General features: G+C 37.8%; 1 protein-coding gene across 3 annotated transcripts in view; it reads left to right on the forward strand.

Moving 5' to 3' along the window:
* Positions 1–25,992, forward strand: part of LOC106087268 (dopamine receptor 2) — a 161,551-nt gene that overhangs the window by 129,950 nt on the left and 5,609 nt on the right. The window contains exon 5 of one of the 3 annotated variants that reach the window (XM_059362566.1): positions 17,396–17,472. The exons of 1 other annotated variant lie outside the window; for it this stretch is intronic. In XM_059362566.1, the coding sequence (XP_059218549.1) occupies positions 17,396–17,461 (66 nt within the window). In that variant the 3' untranslated portion in view covers positions 17,462–17,472. Of the gene's footprint in view, positions 1–5,682; positions 6,137–17,395; positions 17,473–25,992 lie in introns of those variants that run through there. One more of the 3 variants, XM_059362564.1, reaches the window with a different exon arrangement.

The raw sequence follows: 25,992 nt of genomic DNA on the forward strand, positions 1-25,992 counted from the left end.
TCTCATTTTCTAACATTTTTTCGTTTTTGTTTCGTTGATTGTTGTTATTCTGTATGCAAACAACAAAAAAACTGAAATAAAATATGGACCCCTTTTCATGTTTTTTAATCTAAAAGTTAACATTTTATAACTGCCTTCCCTTTGGAACGATTGCCGGACATTTTTTGTTTTTGTACAAAAAAATCCATTTGGTGTTTTGCCCTTTTATGTCAGAGCGTTACTTAATTGTGAGTGGTCGACTTGGCCATTGATATCCTTTTCTTTAATCTTAGATTTTCTCTTCTTTTTTGTGTTTTGCATTTTGGTCACTTAAGAGGTTTTTAGGTAATTGAATACGAATTGGATGGGATTACAACGGCGCAAGAAAGTCCCGCCAACTTTTTTTTTTCATGCACAAATAAATCTTAATGAACTTCTTGGAAGATCTTTTTGACTTAAATGATAATGAAATTATCTGCATAGAGCAGTCTCCATAGATAGAGTCTGTTTTGTTATATACCTTTGGAAAAAATGGCTTTTCATGGTGGGGATTAGATGAGGGTAGCATGTTCTGTTAAAGAAAGGTAGTTTTTTTTTGTTGGGAGTCTAGGTTTAGTCTAGCGGTACCCTCTTATATCAAACAAGCAAGAGCGTGCTAAAATCGGTTTATATGGGAGCTGAATCAAGCTACTGATCGATTCAGACCATATTAGATACGTATGTTGAAGGTCATGAGAGAAACCGTTTTACATTTCTGGCAGAAAGAATAAGAATTGCGCCCTCTAGAGGCGCCATACTTAGCACAGTTATTAGAAGTCATAACAAAACACTTCATGCAAAATTTCAGCCAAATAGGATGAGAATTGCGTGCTCTATTGGCACAAGAAGTCAAGATCCAAGATCGGTTTATATGACAGCTATACCAGATTATGAACCGATTTGAACCATATTTAGCCCAATGTTGGAAGTCATAACAAAACATCTCATGCAAAATTTCAGTCAAATCGGATAAGAATTGCGCCCTCTAGTGGGTTAAGAAGTCAAGATCGCAGATCGGTTTATAAGGCAGCTATATCAGGTTATGGACCGATTTGAACCATACTAAGCACAGTTGTTGAAAGTTATAACGAAAGACTTCGTGCGTAATTTCAACCAAGTCGGATGAGAATTGCGCCTTCTAGTGGGTCAAGAAGTCAAGATCGCAGATCGGTTTATAAGGCAGCTATATCAGGTTATGGACCGATTTGAACCATACTAAGCACAGTTGTTGAAAGTTATAACGAAAGACTTCGTGCGTAATTTCAGCCAAGTCGGATGAGAATTGCACCCCTTAGCCAGCCTCTAGAGGGCGCAGTTCTCGTCCGACTGGTCTGCGATCTTGACTCCTTAAGCCTCTAGAGAGCGCCGATTTGAACCATATTTAGCCCAATGTTGGAAGTCATAACAAAACATCTCATGCAAAATTTCAGTCAAATCGGATAAGAATTGCGCCCTCTAGTGGGTTAAGAAGTCAAGATCGCAGATCGGTTTATAAGGCAGCTATATCAGGTTATGGACCGATTTGAACCATACTAAGCACAGTTGTTGAAAGTTATAACGAAAGACTTCGTGCGTAATTTCAACCAAGTCGGATGAGAATTGCGCCTTCTAGTGGGTCAAGAAGTCAAGATCGCAGATCGGTTTATAAGGCAGCTATATCAGGTTATGGACCGATTTGAACCATACTAAGCACAGTTGTTGAAAGTTATAACGAAAGACTTCGTGCGTAATTTCAGCCAAGTCGGATGAGAACTGCGCTCTCTAGAGGCTTAAGGAGTCAAGATCGCAGACCAGTCGGACGAGAACTGCGCCCTCTAGAGGCTGGCTAAGGGGTGCAATTCTCATCCGACTTGGCTAAAATTTTACATAAAATGTTTTGTTGTTGCTTTCAGCAACTATACCAAGTATGATTTAAATCGATGCATAACCTGTTATAGCTCCCTTATAAACATATCTAGGATCTTGATTTCTCGAGCCACTAGAGGGCGCAATTCTCATCCAACTTGGCTGAAATTACGCACGAAGTCTTTTGTTATAACTTTCAACAACTGTGCTAAATATGGTTCAAAACGGTCCAATACCTGATATATCTGCCTTATAAACCGGTCTGTGATCTTGATTTCTTAAGCCTCTAGAGGGCGCAACTCTTAGCCGATTTGTCTGAAATTTTGTACAACAGCTTCTCCCTTGACTTTCAACATACGTGTTAAATATGGTCTGAATCGATCTATAAACTGATACTGCTCCCATATAAACCGATCTCCCGATATTACTTCTTGAGTCCCTATAGGGCACAATTCTTTTCTTTTCTGAAATTTGGCACAATGACTTTCACATTCACTTCCAATAGCATAACAATTATTTCCACTATTCTTTGTTTGCATAAAAAGAGATACCGGGTATAGACAAATGCGTTCCATGGAGATCCGGCCCGACCGACCTCAGCACACTCTTACTTGTTATACCCTCCACCATAGGATAGGGGAATACTAATTTCGTCATTCTGTTTGTAACACCTCGAAATGTGCGTCTGAGACCCCATATAGTATATATATATATATATATCTATATATATATATATATATATCTATATATATATATATATATATATTCTTGATCGTCATGTCATTTTAAGTCGATCTAGCCGTGTCCGTCCGTCTGTCCGTCCGTCCGTCCGTACATCTGTCTGCCGAAAGCACGCTAAGGCTAGCCAACTGAAATTTTGCACAAATACTTTTTATTATTGTAGGTCGGTTGGGATTGTAAATGGGCCATATCGGTCCATGTTTTGATGTAGCTGCCATATAAACCGATCTTGGGTCTTGACTTCTTGAGCCTCTAGAGGGCGCAATTCTCATCCGATTTGGCTGAAATTTTGCATAAGCTGTTTTGTTATGACTTCCAACAAGCCAAGTATGGTTTAAAGCATTCCATAATCTGATATAGCTCTCATATAAAACGATCTTCAATCTGGTCTTCTTTGCCCCCTAGAGGGCGCAATTCCTATCCGATTTGGCTGAAATTTTGCATGAGTTGTTTTGTTATGACTTCCAACAACTATGCCTCACATGGTTCAAATAGAACTACAGCCTGATATAGCTGACATATAAACCGATCTGGGATTTTAACTTCTTCAGCCTCAAGAAGGCCTAATTATTATCCGATTTTGCTGAACGGCTTCTTCCAGGACCTCCAACATACGTGTCAAATATGGTCTCAATCGGTCTTTAGACTGATACAGCTCCCCTATAAACCGGTCTCCCTATTTTATTTTTGAGCCCCTAAAAGGCCCAATTCTTATTTGATTCGGCTGAAATTTTACACACATACTTCTACTGTGGTCTCCAACATTTAATTCAAATAGCAAAGCAATTTTTTCTTTTATCCTTTGTTTATCCACAAAGAGATACCGGGAACGAACTCGACAAATGCGATCTATGGTGGAGGGTATATAAGATTCGGCCCGGCCGAACTTAGCACGCTTTTACTTGTTTTTATTATTTTATTGCATCAGAAGTACGATGGACGGCCACCTCTATAGTTGAACTATGAGTTGACAATTGAATAGTACAGCATGAAGATGTGGTGCATCACAAATACTTAGATAGCGGCGTTGTTTGTTTATGAAGGGTATATTAGTATCCGACTATATTGCAGATGGCGTTGTTTGAAGATGTTTATGAACGAACTTCAACACGGTATTTATCAGAGTCCGTTTTTTAATAATAGAATATTAAAAAACGGTCTTTGAAACGTGTTGTTTATTTACTCTCTTTTCTTTACATTGTTCGTAAAGGATAGATAAGGATGATTGAATGAGGTAGTGTAGTTATATAGATACCAAAAGTTTTATTGGATTGCCCAAAAAGTAATTGCGGATTTTTCATATAGTCGGCGTTGACAAATTTTTTCACAGCTTGTGACTCTGTAATTGCATTCTTTCTTCTGTCAGTTATCATCTGTTACTTTTAGCTTGCTTTAGAAAAAAAGTGTAAAAAAAGTATATTTGATTAAAGTTCATTCTAAGTCTTATTAAAAATGCATTTACTTTCTTTTAAAAAATCCGCAATTACTTTTTGGGCAACCCAATAGTTATCAATATTTAGTGTTTCCATTGGCTCGTCTTTAAGCGTTTGGTTGGGGCTATCCTTCAGGTTACATTTGGATTGGGATACCAAAATTACTTGAGCAAATTGTTTCTGAATTTTTTCAAGGTTGGTCGCCTTATTTCACTGATAATTTCGTTACAATTTGCTTAGGGGACCATTATGCGTTTGTGGAATTTGTAATTGTCAATATAAATGGGACATTTTTTATATCCACAACTGAAGGACGGGGTGTATTGTAACGAAATCAAAATTTGCATTTCTTGATCCTCGTAGTATTCTAAGACAATATTGCCAAGTCCATCCATCTGTCTGTCAAAATCACACTATTCTTGAAAATGAAGATATTGAAGACTAGTTAAGTTTGAAGATGGACTACATCGGACTATATAAATGGATTTCACGATTTAAAATCTTGAGCCCATAGGAGAAACATTTATTATCCAAATCGCAAAATTTGCCCATGAACATTCCACTAAGGGACAGGGGCAAACTTCTCACATATCAATGAGTGCAGTCCGATTCAAGTTTAAGCTCAATGATAAGGGGCCTCCTTTATATAGCCGAGTCCGAACGGAGTGCCGCATAGCGACACCTCTTTGGAGAGAAGTTTTACATGGCACAGTACCTCACAAATGTTGCCAGCATTAGGAGGGGAAAACCACCACTGAATTTTTTTTTTCTGATGGTCTCGCCAGGATTCGTAGCCAGGCGTTCAGCGTCATAGGCGGACATGCTAACCTCTGCATGAATAGAATGCCACTATTGAATAGAATGCCAGCATTATCGGGTGTACATTTTTCTAACCAAATTTTTCATATCAGCTCGTTGTGTTTGTTGGTTTTCTGGCGGTCTGCTTGTCCATGAATCCTTTGGATCAAGGTACACGTCTTATTTGTTGCCCGGCAAACTTAAATATTGGTCAAATTTAGAGGAAATTGGTTCAAATTAAAATATTGCTCTCATGTCTATCATTCATGGTTGTAAAAACACCGTTCTGGCCATATCTTCACAAACTTTTGCATTAGATATTTCATTTGCCGTCTCAACAAATATGCAAAAGTTCATCAAAATCGGATCAGAGTAAAAGATTAGGTCATATATATTCCTCAACCAATTTGCACTTTTATGACTGAAATAGTGAATAATTTTTCCCAATATATACGAAATTTTCCCTTAAATTTGAAGTATCTACCATTGCGCCATATTTCAACGAAATCAGGTCAAAAGGTTGTTCTACCAGTGTCCAATATAACTCTATAAAATTGTTAAGGATTTTTAAGGTTTAATTATTAAAACTGTTGACTTCTTCCCCATTCTTGTTATGCATTTTTTTATGTTCTTTCTGCACCTTGAAAACTTTTCCCCAACTTATACACGACCCCTACCCATTGTCTTGGAACTTTTTTGTCACCTGTCACTTGTCAACTCAGTCAGAGAGTGTCCCATAACCATGTTTTCAAATGAGTGTTTCTCCAGGGCTGTTTATGACTGTCTTTGTGATTGTGATGCTGTTATTTGACGCCATTTCTGATCTTTAACCTCTGATACTTTGCAGAGATTTGCCACCAGACGCTGTTACTCCACATGTTCGCTGCATGGCATCCAACATGTGCGTCATAATTCCTGTGAACAGACGTACATCTAGAAGGATAACAACAAGAAGTGAAATAAAGCGAGTGAGAAGAAAGGAATAAAAAAAAAACCAAATCTCGTCACATGGCACATGGAATTAAGAAAGGAGACAACTATCATGCAGAGATAAATGATATCGTAATCATAATTATTCCCATATGCACAAAGACAATGTCAAAGGGCTTTGTTTCATAGTCCTAAGGCAATGGCTGTATTCCATGGCATTCAGAGGAAAAGGATGTTGGTGGCGAATAAATTTAATTGTTTAAAAACTAAACGCAGGCATTTAGCAGCAAAGAATTCAGCTTTTATAAGTTTTGAGTTATTTTGTCCTCATGAAGAGAAAGAGTTGGAACTCAAGGCCCTTGTCGTACTCAACATCTTAAAACTTACAGCACTTGACTATCCAGAGCCATATAACTTTTTATGGTGGAAAAACAAACCATCATTCTTTGTTTCAAGCAATAAAAAATCAAGAAAATAACTTTGAAATTTGCCTTAATTTCGAATAGTTCAAATGCCAAAGTATTATGGAAAATGCGAAACAAACTGCATCAAGACATTTGAAATTCTACAGGAAGTCCAGCGATGAAGTCCACCATAAGCCATGCCAACGAATGCAGCGTAGTTGATTTTACAATGAAATTTAAGCAGATTACCCAATGATTCCAGTGAAGTGTCTTTCAGCTGTTGTGAACTGTTGTAAAGTTCCGTACCACTTTGTCTCTTTGCGAATATTTTGAAGAATATTTAAGCAGTTCTTGTTGTTTCTTCCCTGCCTACAATGCTGCAACGACCAACTTTCCCTTATCGGTGCAAAAAAAAACTAAAGTAAAAACAAGGGAGACCATTTTCCTAGGCATTTTGTTTGGCCCTTAGTTTGCTCCTTCCATTGTTTAAGGTATGTATTCATCTCTGTAGTGTTGGTTAATGCACCGAAACCACCGACACTAACAGCACCCTTCGTTCACTCCTTGTCCCATTTCGATGCCTTGGCGTTGTCCTTGTTCGTTGGTTCGTGTTGTTATTATTCTAGTTGTTAACGTTGTTATTGTTGTTGTATAAGTTGTTCTTGTTATTGTTTGATGATGCACTTGTTATGTAAGCGGGTAAACTATTTTTCGTTGATAATAAATTCCAAGAGCAACACGAACACACATTGCCCAAAATGTTGTTGCACGCACAAATCATATTTCATCGCTACAGTGCACAGTATGTAGTATGAACACGAAAAAGGATTTCCTGCAGAGTAGTTGCTAAATGTTTAATAAAAACAAAATTAAACATAAACCTTATCCGAGGTTTATAGAAAACTGCTACCGATACAGAACAATAAAATCTTAGATAATCATTTGTCTCTTCAAATCATTTTTGCATACATAAAGAAATAAAAAACCGAAGAAAAAACCGGTGCCAAAAGTTATAATAGTTCCCTTGAAAATTTGTGTTTTAACGACGTTATCCATGAAGACTTGTGGGTTTTTGGAGACCAAGCAACGGTACTGAATGCTTTTAACTTGGTAAAGTCCAGACATGTCTTGGTCTTCCTTCTTCTCAAATGCGGCCACCAACCTCCTCGCATTATCTCCTGGGTAGCTATCTTCCGTTAAAACCTACCACGAGTTCTCCAGAAAAAAAGGGTTGGGGCGTCGAGTTGGTAGCCCATCAGCTGAAAAACTTGAAGAAATTTCTTTGAAACAATTAAATGTGTGCTAAGTTCGCCCGGGCCGAATCTAATATACCATCACCTGGGTAGCTATCTTCCGTTAAAACCTGCCACGAGTTCTCCAGAAAAAAAGGGTTGGGGCGTCGAGTTGGTAGCCCATCAGCTGAAAAACTTGAAGAAATTTCTTTGAAACAATTAAAAGTGTGCTAAGTTCGCCCGGGCCGAATCTTATATACCATCCACCATAGATCGCATTTATCAAATTCTTTATCCGGTATCCCTTTATTGGAAAACAAATGCGTTAAGTTCGGCCGGGCGGAACTTTGGATACCCACCACCTCGGGTATATATGTAAACCACCTTTCATCAAAAGTGAAAATTGCATACCTTATGTCCCATAGCAGTTATATCGAAATATGTTCCGATTTGGACCAAGTACTAATAAGTACAGTAGCTATATCTAAAAATAAACCGATCTCAACCATATACGACAAGGATGTCGAAAAGCCTAACATAAGTCACTGTGCCAAATTTCAGTGAAATCGGATTATAAATGCGCCTTTTATGGGGCCCAAAACTTTAAATAGAGATATCGGTCTACATCTTTGGGCCAAGTTGCAGAAAAATGTCGAAGAGCATAACGCAACTCACTGTCCAAAATTTCGGCAAAAGCGGATATTAAATGCGCCTTTTATGGCCCCAAAACCTAAAACCGAGAGATCGGACTATATGGCTGCTAAATACAAATCTGAACCGATAAATTGAAGAAAGATATAGAAGGGCCTAAGAAAACTCACTGTCTCAAATTTCAGCAAACTCGTATAATATATGCGGCTTTTATGGGCCTAAGACTCTAAATCGGAGGATCGGTCCATATGGTAGTTATATCCAAATCTGGACCGATCTGGGCCAAATTGACGAAGGATGTCGAAGAGCCTTACATAAGTCACTGTCCCAAATTTCGGCAACATCGGACAGCAAATGCGCCTTTTATGGGCCCAAAACCTTAAATCGAGTGATCGGACTATATGGCAGCTATATCCAAATCTGATCCGATCTGAGCCAAATTGAAGAAAGATATGGAAGGGTGTAGAACAACTCATTGTCCAAAATTTCAGCAAAATCGGATAATAAATGTGGCTTTTATGGGATCGGTCTATATGACACCTATATGCAAATCTGAAACGATTTGGGCAGAATTGACGAAAGATGTCGAGGGGCCTAATACAGCACACTGTCCTGAATGTCAGCAAAAGCGGTTAATAAATGTGGCCTTTATGGACCTAAGACCCTAAATGGGAGGATCGGTCTATATGGCAGCTATATCCAAATCTCAACCGATCAGAGCCAAATTGAAGAAAGATTGGAAGGGCCTAATACAGCTCACTGTCCAAAATTTCAACAAAATCGGATAATAAATGTGGCTTTTATGGGCCTAAGACCTTAAATAGGAGGATCGGTCTATATGGCAGCTATAACCAAATCTGGACCGATCTGGCCCAATTTATTGTCTGATGTCGCCGAAATTTGGGACAGTGAGTTAAGTTAAGCCCCTTGACAAACTTTAGCATTATGGCATAGATCGGATCAGATTTGGATATAGCTGCCATATAGACCGATCGCTCGATTTTAGGTTTTGGGGCCATAAAAAGCGCATTTATTATCCGATTTTGCTGAAATTTGGGACAGTGAGTTGTGTTAGGTCCTTCGACATCCTTCTTTAATTTCACTCAGATCGGCCCAGATTTGGGTATAGCAGCTATATTGACCGATCTCTCGATTTAATATTTTGTGCCCATAAAAGGCGCATTTATTATCCGATTTCGCCAAAATTTGGGACAGCGAGTTGTGTTAGGCTCTTCTACATGTTTCTGCAACTTGGCCCAAATCGGCCTAGATTTGGATATAGCTGCCGTATAGACCGATCTCTCGATTTAAGGTTATGGGCCCATAAAAGGCGCATTTATTATCCGATTTCGTCGAAATTTGGGACAATGAGTTGTATTAGGCTCTTCTACATGTTTCTTCAACTTTGCCCAAATCGGCCCATATTTGAATATAGCTGCCATATAGACCGGTATGTCGATTTAAAGTCATGGCCCCATTAAAGGCTAATTTATAATCCGATTTCCCTGAAATTTGACACAGAGACTTATGTTAGGCTTTTCGACATCCGTTTCGTATATGCTTCAGATCAGTTTATTTTAAGATATAGCTACTAAAAAGACCAATATTTTGTTAGTATTTGGTCCAAATAGGAACATGTTTCGATATAGCTGGGGCATAAGGTATGCAATTTTCACCTAATTTTGACGAAAGGACGTTTACATATACACCGGAGGTGGTGGGTATCCAAAAATCGACCCTGCCGAACTTAACTCATTTTTAGTTGTTGTTGATGGAATGTTCATGGAAAATTTAGTACTTAAGAAAATTCATCACTTGAGTCTTGAAAACACTTGAGTCTCATAAACCTTAGTAAATACATTTCACTTCATCTATCTCAGACTATAAACAAATCTTTGTATGGGTCTCAAGTCTTCAAGCATTATATGCATCTTACCGTTGGCCCATAGGCAATCTTGGAAAAAAATTATGAAGCAGCATATGAGGCTGAATATTACATACTATTATAACGAGTCCAAAAAATCTACTTATTCCTTAAAGCCAGTATCATTTCAAAATGATGTCAATCCATCAAAATGTATACCACAGTTCTGAAAATAGAAGAAAAATGTGCAAGGACTCTCCTCGATTTCACTGTGTACTTGAATCTTCATGTTTTTGCTATATTCGTGTTGTAATTACTCAAAGTAAATGTTGTATGCTCTTATCATGTGATGGTTAACTTTATATATATTTTTTTTAATATTTAATGCTTACATTACTCTCTACAGAATGATACTTGCAAGTTAAGCACTCAGCGTAAGCTCTTAATGAGTACTAAAAGGTTGAGTAGGAAAAAGTCGCAAAAAAATTGAAATGTTTACATCGTTGATACCAAGTTATCAAAGAAAATTTCCTTCCATTATGCAAAATGATTTTCTGTTTTCTCATTAAAACATAAACAAACCAGGCGAATATAAAGGTTTTATACAAAAAATATGTATTTTGCCATCAATACTTAGATAAACTTGTTATGTGCAAATATTTACCTGGTCTAAGAATTACCAAAAATGTTGTTATCCTCAATATCTTTTCTGTCATTAAATGACAGCTCTTTAATGCACAGTCTCAACTCTTTAAACCCTTTGCTTACTTGAATGAATCATCTCTCATTAAAATTGTCCATTGTCATTCTCAGTCCTAAAAGTGACAAGTGAGCAATTAATGAAATTGCTTTCCAACTCCGCTGTATTGATTAAGAACTACCTACCACTATTTGATATTTAGCAACCTGTGACAATCGCCAGTGATATCTTCTGTAATTACGGTGTAAATATAAATTTGAACGACGTTAATGATGTATGACATGACATATCAGATGGGTTGCCGACCAAACCATACCCAATCTAAAAATCAAACACTCACTACCCTGCTAAGCAATCAAGCAATTAGATGGTCATTATTTAAATACAGTCATTATGTGTCCATCACTTGTAAATTATAATGAACGTTAGGGTGCATGGCATACAACAGGGAGAAAAATCAAAGTAAAAAAAAAAACAAGTCGAATCCTTGTAGGTTTACCCTGATTTACCTGATACCACACGTGCTCTTTCCAGTACGACACGATATTGATAGTAAAACAATACCTTTTGGTAACAAAGCAATACCATATGATATGGATGAAATATAAAATGATTAGTGCCGTTTAGTATTAGCCCCATTACCGAACTGGTATTGGTTTTAATACAAATCCGTAACTGGTTTTAGTATCAAACCGATATTGGTCGTATTGTCAAACCGTTATTGAATTGAAACCACCCCCTAATTAAGCAAAATCAAAAAATCAAAAAAATTATTATAATCTTCTGTTATTTTGATGAATGTGGTATAATTCCAATCAAAAACGTTTCATATAAACTCACCAACACAGTATCATTTACCACACAAAAGAATTTATGAAGTTTTTGATATAAATAACAACCTGAGAGTTTTGTGCTACTTACATTTCTCTCTGTCGAGTATTTGAACACGTCTTTAAGCACACAAATGGTATTAAAACATTTAATTCAATTAAAACAAAGCTAAAGAAAACTTTTGCCGCGGCGACACTCTAACAAATGTGACGCCGTCAATTTCTAAAATACTGCTTCGTCTGGCATTAAATTGACACCAAATGGTATCAAAAATATTATGAATAATACCAGCCGGTATTGGGAATGTACATTCCCTTTTCATTTATTATACCCACCACCCAAGGATGGGGGCATATTCATTTTGTCATTCCGTTTGCAACACTTGGAAATATCCATTTCCGACCCTATAAAGTATATATATTCTTGATTAGCATTAAAATCTAAGACGAACTAGATATGTCCGTCCGTCTGTCTGTTGAAATCACGCAACAGTCTCTAAAAATTGATTTAAACTGAAACTTTGCACGGATTCGAAGATGAGCTATATCGGACTATATCTTGATATAGGCCCCATATAGACCGTTCCGCCGATTTAGGGTCTTAGCCACATTTATTATCCGATTTTACTGAAATATGGGACAGTGAGTTGTATTAGGCCAGGGGATATCCTTCTAAAATTTGGCCCAGATAGGTTCAGATTTGGATATAGCTGTCATATAGACCGATCGGCCGATTTAGGGTCTCAGGCCCATTAAATCCCAATTTATTATCCTATTTTGCTGAAATTTGGAACAGAAAAATGTGTTAGGCCTTTGGACATCCTCAATTAATTTGGCCTGGATCGGTCCAGATCTGGGTATAGCTGTCATATAGACCGATCTCTCGATTTAAGGTCTTGGGCCCATAAAAGGCGTATTTATTGTTCAATTTCGCTGAAATTTGGATCATTGGTTTAAGTTAAGCATCTTGATCATTAGTTAAGCATCTTGACATCCTCTTTGAATTTGGTTTAGATCGGTCCAGATTTGGATATAAAGGGTGATTTTTTTGAGGTTAGGATTTTCATGCATTAGTATTTGACAGATCACGTGGGATTTCAGACATGGTGTCAAAGAGAAAGATGCTCAGTATGCTTTGACATTTCATCATGAATAGACTTACTAACGAGCAACGCTTGCAAATCATTGAATTTTATTACCAAAATCAGTGTTCGGTTCGAAATGTGTTCATTCACCGTAACGTTGCGTCCAACAGCATCTTTGAAAAAATACGGTCCAATGATTCCACCAGCGTACAAACCACACCAAACAGTGCATTTTTCGGGATGCATGGGCAGTTCTTGAACGGCTTCTGGTTGCTCTTCACTCCAAATGCGGCAATTTTGCTTATTTACGTAGCCATTCAACCAGAAATGAGCCTCATCGCTGAACAAAATTTGTCAAAATTTGAACACATTTCGAACCGAACACTGTTTTTGGTAATAAAATTCAATGATTTGCAAGCGTTGCTCGTTAGTAAGTCTATTCATGATGAAATGTCAAAGCATACTGAGCATCTTTCTCTTTGACACCATGTCTGAAATCCCACGTGATCTGTCAAATACTAATGCATGAAAATCCTAACCTCAAAAAAATCACCCTTTAGCTGCCATATAGACCGATCTCTCGATTTAAGTTTTCGGGCCCATAAAAGGCGCATTTATTGAATAGCTACTAAAAAGACCAATATTTTGTTATAAACATTTGAACAATGACTTGTACTTATTAGTATTTGGTCCAAATCGGAACATATATCGATATAGCTGCTATGGCGCATAAGGAATGCATTTTTCACCGGATTTTGACGAAAAGTGGTTTACATATATACCCGAAGTGGTGGGTATCCAAAGTTCGGTCCGGCCGAACTCAATCCCTCTTTAATTGTGTTAATTGGATCAATTAAAAAATATATTGAAAGTTTTAAAAAATTCAATCATTTTTCTATTTGGTTCAATTAAAAAAATTTAAATTTCAAGAATTTGTAATACTTGTATACCCTACAGCACTACTGTGGTACTGGGTATTATAACTTAGCGAGTTAGTTCGTAACACCCAAAAGGAAGAGAGATACACCAAATATTATCGATCGGTCCAGAATCACTTTCTGATTCGATTTAGCTATCTCCGTCTGTCTTTCCGTCTGTCCATGTTAATTTGTGTACAAACTACAGGTCGAAATTTCATCCGCTGGTCCTCAAATTTAGCATGGTCACGTTTTTCGGCCTAGAAATTTGCAGATATATATATAGCCCGATTTTCACCCCTAGAACCATTGTAATCGCATTTATTAACCAATTTTCCCAAAACTTTGTACAACGCCTTGCTCGACGACGTCCACATTATCTGACAAGTTTGCTCGAAATCGGTTCAGAATTAGATATAGCTCCTATATATATGTTTGTCAGATTTTGGGCAATTTCCAACAATGTTGTCATTTGTCAACCGTAGTTATTACAGTTTGAACATATTTGCTCGCCGAGATCGATTAAAATTGGTTCAGATTTAGATATAGATCCCACTTGTAGATATAGGGTGGGTGTAGGGTATTATACAGTCGTCACTGCCCGAGTTTGTTTTCCTTACTGGTTTTTAACTGAATATGCAATTGTTTTAATTGAAAATTTTTCCAGCAAAAGCTGTGATTGGTATTAGCATTTTTGTAATTGAATCAGTTTTAATAAAAAATTAATTAGATCGATTAATTTAGTGATTTTTAATTAATTTTTTTTTTTTGTGTATGCCAGTCAGAGTTTCATTTCATTTCATTTCATTTATTTAACACCAAGCACAACAAGATTATATCTTATATTTTACTGTGCTGGTTCACAACAGTGCAGTTTCATCAATTAATTCCATTATAAACTATAACTTATAAAAAAATAAATAAATAATTTAATTATAACTTATACTACTAGACTACATACAATTTCTACTTATAATAATCATGTAGCTCCTTTTTGAATTCAATAGCATTGCTTATGAGTTGTATATATGATGGGAGGGTGTTCCAGAGACGAATACTGTTTACAATAAATTGCCTTTCAGTGATTTGAGATTCAAATCTAGGTTGAATCAGTTTGCGCCCTCGATTTGATCTAGAAAATTGTAGGTGTTTGTAAAGATATTCAGGTTCTTTGTTATAAATAACCTTATGTAGTAATTGCAAGCATTTAACATTTAGTAAATTTTCAACTGAAAGATCAAAAATCTGATAAGCAAATTGTGATATGTGGTCATACCGTGGTCTGTTGTATACATATCGTGCAATATCATTGTAGGCAACTTTGATTTTCCTATTGTCATCAGCACTGCAACTTGCAAATAATTCACAATTATATAGAAGAGTTGGGATTAAGTAAGATTTAGCAAGAAGCATACGAATTTCGAAAGGAGTTGACAGACGAGCTGCCCACATATTCCGCAGCATACCACGAACTTTTCCCACAGCTGCATTTATATGATTCGTCCAAGTTAAGGTAGAGTTGAATGTTAAACCCAAGTTTGTTGCTGCTTGAACACGGTTTACAATCGTGTTCTCAATCTTTACTTCAACTTGGTCAGGGATTGTTACACTTCTTTTGTGTATGATGATCAGCTTAGATTTGGTAGGATTTAAACGTAAGGCATTATTAACAGCCCAACAATATATTAAATTCAAATCATTATTTACATTAGAAATACATGTTTGAAAGTCATTCAGTTTCGTGCAGGTATACAGTTGAACGTCATCAGCATACATTTGTATCTTACATGTTAAAGGTACATCGGGCAGATCATTAATGTACATGGTGAATAACAATGGGCCCAAGATTGAGCCTTGGGGCACACCATTTGGAACATGAAGCCTATTTGACCAGATATCATTACAATATACGGACTGAGATCTTTGAGACAGGTACGATGATATCAGTTTAGGAAGCACAACTGAGTGAATTTGCGCGTTTTTACTTTTGTCTCTCTCTTTTTCCTTTTTTGTTTGAAGAAGAAAATTTTGTATATTTTTAATTGATATACAAAATCCACACTAATTTTCCTACAATTTTTCCTCGATTTGGCCATTTGGCGCCAACTTGTTTGTTTGTTTGCTTTTATTCCCATTATAGTTCATTTCAAGGCCATTGTCATTAATAAAATTATTTACCAACTACGCAGTCCTTGGACATCTTCAAACTCCTACCATACCTTGTCCAGGACTAGTTTAATTAACTACAGCACTTAACCCATCATTAGGATCCAATTTTTCATTTTGTTTTGGGTAGAAAATTGTCTGAATGGAGATGATCCATCAAAGACAGCTAAATTATTTTCACATGGTAACTTGGGATTTTTCTTAGAATTTTCATGTCTCTTTTGTTTTGTGATTTTATCCATCCAGCCATCAAGGCGAAATACCCACACATTTATCAAAGGCGCACACACACACACACTCACAAACACACTGGCACAGGCATACCCCATTTGGTGTGAATTGAACTATTAACTTGGACTTCAATCTTTGGGTTATTTTAAAGTACTTTTGGTCACTTAGCTGCTGTTTCAGATATTTAACATTTTTTGGCTTTCGACCAACATTTCTTGGGACCAACCAATGGCATAGTTCCAGTTTGATTGTGCCCTTATAAATCACGAATTGCTCAATAAATCATTTGCGTTATGTGGAACCAACATTGGGGCTTCCTTATAGCGACATCTACATGTGAAGTAGTAGTTTGTTATGAATTGCCTAAGTGCTCCAAATTGACACACTACTTGAAGAAGCCATTTGTTTGGTCTTGTTTGGTGCACAAACCAAAGTTCAAATAATACATTACATTCGAGATGGAATTGTGCACGGATTTTCTGGTGCAAGTTGATGCCTCTGTTTTCGAAAGGTTTTTTCCTCTCTCTCTCTCCCTCTGTACAACGTTTATAAAAAACTCATGACTTGCCAAACCGAAAATCCAAAGGTAAAGCAAAAAAAAACCCATCGATAATACGAATAAGACAAGTCTAAAGCCAGGTAATCTTTCGATTACATGCTCGACTTCTCGCATGTGAACTGTGAGATTTAAGCACAGTGGGAACACATGGCAAAAAAATCAATTCGGCATGGGAATAGCTATTAAGGAACTTATTGCAGATTAAAGCTAAATTCATTTCCATGGGCAGACGGACAGACATGGTTAGATTGAATAAAACGACCAAGAAAGATCAAAGAGCCATATCTCAAATTACTGTTACAAATGGTAGGTTATTGATCTCATCCTAACATATGTTAATTTCGTTCCACCGTATTCTGCAAATACAAGATTCATGAGACTAATTCCAGCCACATTCATTGGGTTTCCTTGAATTAATCCTACTATAGCCGGTAGTGGTTTATATGGAATACATCAAGACATTTGAGGGTGAAAATGGTAAGAATTATAGAAAAAGAAGAATAGGAAACATGAATAGAAAACCCTGCAAGAGATTTGTAAGAAATGAATTTGAATTATTGGCACAGCAGAATGACCACACTCAAGCCACCCACATTATTTGGTAGAAAAAACTTTCTCACGTTTATGCTCAATGAACAAATGTTATAAATGACTTTGCGTTTTTCCCCGCTTTTCCTTTTTTCTCTCATTCTTTCATTCTATCATTTCTTTTTTATTTGCTATACCCAAAGGTGTTGATTGTTGTGATTTCGCTTTATCGCTTGTTCCAAGAATTATTGTAAAACTTTTATCGATTATTTGAATTATAACGCTTTGCTTGTGTTGCCGCCTTGAATTCTGGAGAATATTTGCTTTGCACTAAATTAACTTAATTACCCTTACGTGCTGTTTCCACACACAGGCAATCTATTTTTGTCTATAACCATAACTAAGTGAAATTGTTTTTTGAAAAAAAAAGTTTTATTCTTCTAACTCTTTGCAATATACCTAGCCTTTGGCCTATTCAACTAGTGAATCTTTAGCTTTTGGCCCGGTAGATTTGAACACAAACTACTGAAGCAGCACAACCGGAACTGGAAACCGGGTCACTAACACCACGTCACACCAACTACACGCACACACAGTCACTTATACTACTCCTAAACTCGTACAACAGCAGAACATCCATAATGGCAATGTGTGTCAGAAAACAAAAACCTAAAAATACTCTTCCTGGTAAATTATTTTATACATTTGAACTTAAACTGTAATAACTAAATTATAAGAATGGGAGGGGAAAGATAAGATAGCGATATGAGTAGAATTTTCATTTATAATTTAATCCGAAACAAGTAAAAAGGCATTAAGTTTGGCCCAGCCGAACTTTGGTTACCCGCCACCTCGGGTACATATATGTAAACCCCCTTTCATGATAATCCGGTGAAAATTTAAGAACTTAAGCATCCAAATTTGGCACGGATATTGAGTGGTCTAACATATATGTCACTATTTAATTTTGTAAAACAAAATATTGGTCTTTTTATCAGATGTAGCTAATTATAAACCGATCTGAACCATATTATGGTCGGATATCGTGAGGTTCAGATATAGTCCGATCAGAACCATACTTAGGTCGGATGTTGGGAGGTCTTAACCTACTCACTGTTTTAAATTTCAGCGAAATCGGTTAAGAAATAATACCTTATCGGCAGATCGGACTATATGGCAGCTATATCTAAATATAGTCTGATGTGAACCATATTTACTTCGGGTATCAGGAGGCTTAAAATAACTCACTGTTGCAAATTTCAGCGAAATCGGATAATAAATAAAGCTTTTATGGGATTCAGACCCTTTATCGTGAGATCGGTCTATATGGCAGCTATATCTAAATAAAGTCCGATCTGAACCTTATTTAGGTCGGACGTCGGGAGACTTAAAATAACCCACTATTTTAAATTTCTTCGAAATTGGGTAATAAATAATGATTTTTTGGCCTTCAGACCCTTTATCGGGAGATCGGTCTATATGGCTATATCTAAATATAGTCTGATCCACACAATATATTGGGTCAGTTTATGGTAAGCCTTAAATTATTCACTGTTTCGAATTTCAGCAAAATCGGATGAAAAATAATGTTTTATGGGCATTAGACCCTTTATCGGAAAATCGGTCTATATAGCAGCTATATCCGAATATGGTCCGATTTGGCCCATTTAAGAACTTAACCAGCGTGCATCAAAAAGACATATCTATGCCAAATTTCGGCGCAATATCTCAATTTTTGAAGGCTCTAGAGTAATTACAACAGACGGACGGACAGACACACGGATATCGATAAATCGTCTTAGAATTTTACGACGATCCGAAATATATATACTTTGTAGGTTCGGAAATTGATATTTCGATGTGTTGCAAACGGAATGGTGGGTATAAAAAAGGTGGTCATACCGAAAATCATTCGAATTTTGACAGAGCAACGGAGTGGTTTGAGGATTTGTCACATTAGATCCCAAAGCTTAAATAGAAAGATTCATGAATTTCGATTTATTTTTGAAAAATCAGGTTTGAATGTTATTTGTGTATCAGAGACATGGCTGAAAGAGGCAACTCCTGATTCTTTCATTAATCTTGAGGGGTATATGGTCTTTAGGACTGACAGACTTAGCAGAGTAGGTGGCGCAGCGATTAATATCTGCAGCAATTGAAGGAGTGTTTATCTAAATATCTGCTACGGAAAGGAAACCGTTACTTGGTTGTGTCTATAAGCCAAACAACAACATCGATATTCAACCATTCTTGGAAGTAGTGAAACACTTTTACCTACGTGCTTGGTTATGACAGAATATTTGTTCCACTAGCCGAACCTATTGTAGAATAACGTTCCAAGCGCCTTGGTCTTCTGCGCTCATTTTAAAATCAATGACACCAAGTTTCGAGGTGTCTTCAACCATTTGATCTTTCCATCGGGCCGGAAAACATAGAACTACTATGAAAAACAAAGGAATAGTAATAAAAACAATCCGCATAAAAGCCAAATTCTTCAACATCAGCCTTATTTGAGCCCATGCCCCGACGAAAGACAAAGGCGAGCAGACCGAGCGCCTAGAGAGATAATATGACCGCTGCCCCGCCTATAATAATAAAATCGTTCTGGGAGATTTTAATGCGAATATAGGGAAGGAAGACATTTTTGGTCCAACAGTCGGAAAGTTTAACCTTCACGATATAACATCCAGTAATGGGTTGAGGCTGATAGATTTCGCCGCGGCAAAAAACATGGTAGTTAGTGGCACCAGATTTCAACATAAAAATATTCACAAAGCAACATGGCTGTCACCCGATCAAAACACGAGAAACCAAATTGATCACGTTGTGATAGATGGAAGGCATTCATCCAGCGTGTTAGATGTACGATCGATCCGTGGAGCGAATATAGATTCGGATCATTACCTTGTTGCAGCAAAGGTTCGCACCTGTTTGAACATGGCGAGGAAAGTACGAACTGACACTGCACGGAAGCTGGACATTGAAAGGCTGCAAACACAACAAAAGGCAGCGGCATACTCCACTCGACTGACCCAACTGCTTGATGAAAGCACTCCTTGTTCCCATGATATAATGGCGCAGTGGCAAACTATTGCCCACTCCATGGAAAATGGCGTGAAATCCGTACTTGGGTACCGGAAGCCTGCTCCAAAAAACCCATGGTACGACCAAGAGTGTCGAGATGCTACTGAAGCCAAGAATGCGGCATATAGAGCAACCCTGCAATCAGTAGCAAAGCGCCAGATGAAGGAGAGGTATCGGGAGAAAAGGAGAGAGGAGAAACATCTATTCCGCAGAAAGAAAAAGGAAATTGAAAGACGTGAGTGCGAGCGAATTGAGATGTACAGGAGTCAGAATGAAGTCCGGAAATTCTACCAAAGAATTAAACACCAAACCGATGGCTTTGGTGCAGGCACATCCTCCTGTAGAGACAAAGAAGGAAATCTGGTAACTGACACAGACAACATGCTGATGATATGGAAAGAACATTTTACCCAACTGCTAGTGTCCGATGTTGGCGGCGAAGAGGATACCGCAGAACCAATCCCTGATGATGGTATAGAATGTTTACTTCCTAGTCAGAATGAGGTCCAAGTAGCAGTAACCCGACTAAAGAACAACAAGGCAACAGGAGCCGACGGGTTACCCGCTGAACTATTTAAGACCAGAGGCGACACGCTGATAAGGCGTATGCATCAGCTTATCTGCGCAATCTGGCTAGAAGAACGCATACCCGATGATTGGAACCTCAGCATACTATGTCCCGTACACAAGAAAGGAGACAAGACGGAATGGGCCAACTACAGAGGAATAAGTCTCCTCCCCATCGCATACATGATACTCTCGAGCGTACTGTGTGAAAGATTGAAACCTAAAGTCAATGAGATAATTGGGCCCTATCGATGTGGCTTTTGACCTGGTAAATCCACCCTAGACCAGATATTCACACTGCGCCAAATCCTGGAAAAGACCCGAGAAGGACAAATCAACACCTACCATCTCTTTGTTGACTACAAAGCCGCCTTCGATACTCCTTTACGTTCAAAGGTATTTCGAGCCATGTCTGAGTTTGGTATCCCTGCAAAATTAATAAGACTCTGCAGGATGACACTTGCTGATACGCGTCCCTCAGTAAGAATAGGAAAGAATCTCTCCGAACCATTCAATACCAAACGAGGTTTCAGACAAGGAGACAGCCTATCGTGTGATCTCTTTAATATCCTGTTGGAGAAGATTATACGAGATGCAGATGTGAATAAATATGGCACACTAATCACAAGAGAACACATGCTACTCGCCTATGCCGATGATATCGATATCATAGGTCGGTCACCGGAAGTAGTAACTGCAGCCTTTGAAAGAATCGAAAGAGAGTCTGTGAAAATGGGTCTGCCAGTAAATGGAGATAAGACGAAATGGATGGTTTCAACTCCCAAAAAGCCATGCACAACCGAGCAGATAACGAAAATGGAGAAAGTTGGGAACCATAACTTTGAGATAGTCAGTAACTTTATCTACCTCGGCACCGCCGTAACCGATACGAATGACACCCGTTTTGAGATAAAGCGAAGAATAATACTGGCAAACAGACGCTACTTTGGACTAAGTAAGCAGTTTAGAAACAAGGCCAGTTCTCGACAGACGAAGATTACACTATACAAGACGATGGTACTACCCGTGTAGTCCCATCTACACGTGTAGTTCTATCTACACGGTAGTCCCCAACCTGCTTATGGACAAAAAAAGAATCTGTGCAAAGTTTCAGCTCAATATCTGCTTTTTTAAAGACTGTAGCGTGATTTCAACATACAGACGGTCGGACAGACCGTCGGACATGGCTAGATCGTCTTTGATATTTACGCTGATCAAGAATATATATACTTTATAGCATTGAAAATGGATATTTCGATGTGCTTCAAACGGAATGACAAAATGAATATACCGCCATCCTTCGGTGGTGGGTATAAAAAGATAATGTATAAGAATTGCTATGCTATTGGAGATATATCAGGTTATAGACCAATTCGGGCCATACTTAGCTTGATTGTTACAGACTATAGCAGATGTTATTGTGCAAAATGTCAGCCAGAGCGGATAATATAAGGCCTCAAAAAGTAAATTCGGAAGATCGATTTATTAAAATAAATGCCCATATAAGGGCTTAAGATGTATAATTGGGAAATCGGTTTATATGGGAGCTATATCAGGTTATTGACAGATTTAGGCCATACTTGGCTCGGCTATTGGAAGTCATAGCAAAATACTACATGCAAAATTTCAGCCAAATCGGATACTAACTGCGTTTTCTTTAGGCTTAAGAGTCAAATTGGGAGATCGGATTATATAGCAGCTATGTCAAGATGATCCAAAATATATACACTCATTGTAGGGTCGCAGATCATTGTTTCGATAAGTTACAAACGGAATGACTATGTGGGTATATCCCCATCCCATGGTGGAAGGTATAAAAATAGCTGTTTAGGGAAGAGGAGGAGGCCACCGTAGCGCAGAGGTTAGCATGTCCGCCTATGACGCTGAACGCCTGGGTTCGAATCCTGATGAGACCATCGGAAAAAATGTTCAGCGGTGGTATTCCCCTCCCAATGCTGGCAACATTTGTGAGGTACTATGCCATATAAAACTTCTCTCCAAAGAGGTGTCGCACTGTGGCATGCCGTTCGGACTAGGCTATAAAAAGGAGGCCCCTTATAATTGAGCTTAAACTTGAATCGGACTGCACTCATTGATATGAGAGAATTTTGCCCCTGTTCCTTAGTGGAATGTTCATGGGCAAAGTTTGCAATTTGTTAAGGGAAGAAGGAAATGCCTCACCAAAATATTAAGTGGCATCCAAGCAAGTCATGATATGACGCAAAAGTTAATCAAATTCTCCATTAACTTTTGATACGATGTCCCTTCATGATCCGAATGGGCCAATACCCTTAAAAAATTTGTAATCAAATACATACTTTTCCGTAGCACAACCATGGTGTTGGCTACGAATGATTTTGCAAAAATAACAGAAATATGACTTTCATCATTCCTTATCTTTAAATTACCAACACTTTTTTCATGTATTTCAGTCATTTCTTGAATAGTTTAATCTTTAAGCTTTACATATCACTTTGCTGACCATGCCCTACATTTAGTGAATGGACTGCACAAAGTCATGGCCAATATTTCAATGGGCCTCTTTTGTAGCCATTCACCGCATTTTTTATGTCTTACAAAGGATACAAAAAGCAACATTGTCAACACAAAATTCAAGCAAAGACTTTAAGCTATGGGCTTATATATTTTTTGAGATTTTCTTTTGCTGTATGGTTTCTTTTTTTGGGTTATGAAGAATGACTGACCGTAGTCATGGCCATAAAAATATTATTATTATACATGATATGTGCCATTTTACCATGGGACTATTGGTGTGCTCATTTTGTCATTGTCCTTTAACTGAAATCTTGCTAAGAACTACTAAAACATTCAACAATTTAAACTAAGGATAATTTATTCAAAATGTTACCAATTGAATAAATTAATATTTTACATGTTTGAGAAGTATAGGAGTCCCTTCAAGAGAATAAACAAAACAACTGTTCGTTGACATTTGCAGAGGATTTTTAGAGAATATGAGATAAAAAGATGCGTAAAAACTAATGAAAATTTTCTACGGACGGCGCAAAATTCATCAGGTTTTCTGAGAAAGCTTTCGTTTGTGGAATCGAAACCAAGTAATGTATTGGCAAGTGTGTAAAAGAATATGCCTTACAACGAGCACGAACAAAATTTAAAAAAAAAAAAATTTTTGAAAAAAACCTATTTTGTGGAAATGAAACCAAGCCAACCAAGCATGATTTAGCAAGGGTTTATTGTGTGGTTAAAAAGTCAAAAGTTGCAAACTGTACGAATGTAATCTCCCGGTATTTTGGCCTATTCCCCTACAATCGCTTTTTTCATCACGCCCATTCTGGCATATTTCAATAGTCACCATCGAAGAAAGGGGTTATATTATTTTTATACCCACCACCGAAGGATGGAGGAATATTCATTTTGTCAATTCGTTTGCAATACATCGAAATATCCATTTCCGACCCTACAAAGTATATATATTCTTGATCAGGGTAAAAATCTAAGACGATCTAGCCATGTCCGTCTGTCTGTCCGACTGTCTGTTGAAATCACGCTACAGTCTTTAAAAATAGAGATATTGAGCTGAAATTTTTCACAGATTCTTTTTTTGTCCATAAGCAGGTTAAGTTCGAAGATGGGCTATATCGGACTATATCTTGATATAGCCCCCATATAGACCGATCGGCCGATTTAGGTTCTTGGGCCCATAAAAGCCTCATTTATTTTCCGATTTTGCTAAAATATGAGACAGTGAGTTATGTAAGGCCCTTCGACATTCTTCTTCAATTTGGCCCAGATCTGTCCAGATTTGGATATAGCTGCCATATAGACCGATCTGTCGATTTATAGTCTTTGGCCCATAAAAGCCACATTTATTATTCGATTTCGGAGAAATTTAGGACAGTGAGTTTTGTTAGGCCCTTGGACATCCCTTTTCAATTTGGCCCAAATCGGTCAAGATTTGGATATAGCTGACATATGGACCGATCTCTCGATTTAAGGTTTTGGGCCCATAAATGCCACATTTATTAACCGATTTAGCTGAAATTTGGAACAACAAGTTGTGTTAGGGTCTTTAGCCCACAAAAGCCACATTTTTTATCCGATTGCGGTGAAATTTAGGACAGTGGGGAGGCCCTTGGACATCCCCTTTCAATTTTGCTCAGATCGGTTCAGATTTGGATATAGCTGCCATATAGACCAATCCTCCTTTTGGGCCCATAAAAGCCACATTTATTATCCGATTTTGCCGAAATTTAGGACAGTGAGTTGTGTTAGGCCCTTCGACATCCTTCGTTAATTTGGCTCAAATCGGTTCAGATTTGGATATAGCTGCCATATAGATCGATCTGCCGATTTAGGGGTTTAGGCCCATAAAAGCCACATTTATTATCCGATTTTGCTGAAATTTGGGACAGTGAGTTGTCTTAGGCCCTTCGACAGCTTTCTTTAATTTGGCCCTGATCGGCCCAGAGTTGGATATAGCTACCATATAGACCGATCTCTCGGTTTTAGGTTTTGGGTCCATAAACGGCGCATTTTTTGTCCGATGTCGCCGAAATTTGGGACATAGAGTTAAGATAAGCCCTTCGACATTTTTCAATTTCACTGAGATCCGTCCAGATTTGGATATAGCTGCCATATAGACCGATCTCTCGATTTAATGTTTTGGGTCCATAAAAGGCCCATTTATTGTCCGATGTCGCCAAAATTTGGGACAGTGAGTTAAGTTAAGCCCTTGAGATACTTCTGCATTATGGCACAGATCGGCCCAGAATTGGATATACCTGCCATATACACCAATCTCTCGGTTTTGGGGCCATAAAAAGCGCATTTATTGTCCGATTCCGCCGCAATTTGGGACAGTGAGTTGTGTTAGGCCCTTCCACATCCTTTTTCAATTTCACTCAGATCAGTCCAGATTTGGATATAGCTGTCATATAGACCGATCGCTCGATTTAAGGTTTTGGGCGCATAAAAGGCACATTTATTGCCCGATTTTGCCTGAATTTGGGAAAGAGAGTTAAGATAAACCCATTCACATATTTCTGCAATTTGGTCTAGATCGATCAAGATTTGCATATAGCTGCCATACAGGCCGATATCTCGATTTACAGTTTTGGCCCCAAAAAAGGCACATTTATAATCCGATTTCACTGAAATTTGACGCAGTGACTAATGTTAGGCTTTTTGGACTTCCGTGTTGTGTATGGTTCAGTTTGGTTTATTTTTAGATATAGGTACTAAAAAGACCAATATTTTGTTATACACAATTGAACAATGACTTGTCCTGATTAGTATTTGGTTTAAATCGGATCATATTTCGATATAGCTGCCAAGGACATAAGGTATGCATTTTTCACCGGATTTTGACGAAAGGTGGTTTCCATATATACCCGAGGTGGTGGGTATCCAAAGTTCGGCCTGGCCGAA

This window comes from Stomoxys calcitrans, chromosome 2 (genome assembly GCF_963082655.1).
Source record: "Stomoxys calcitrans chromosome 2, idStoCalc2.1, whole genome shotgun sequence".
Taxonomy (NCBI): Eukaryota; Metazoa; Arthropoda; class Insecta; order Diptera; family Muscidae; genus Stomoxys; species Stomoxys calcitrans.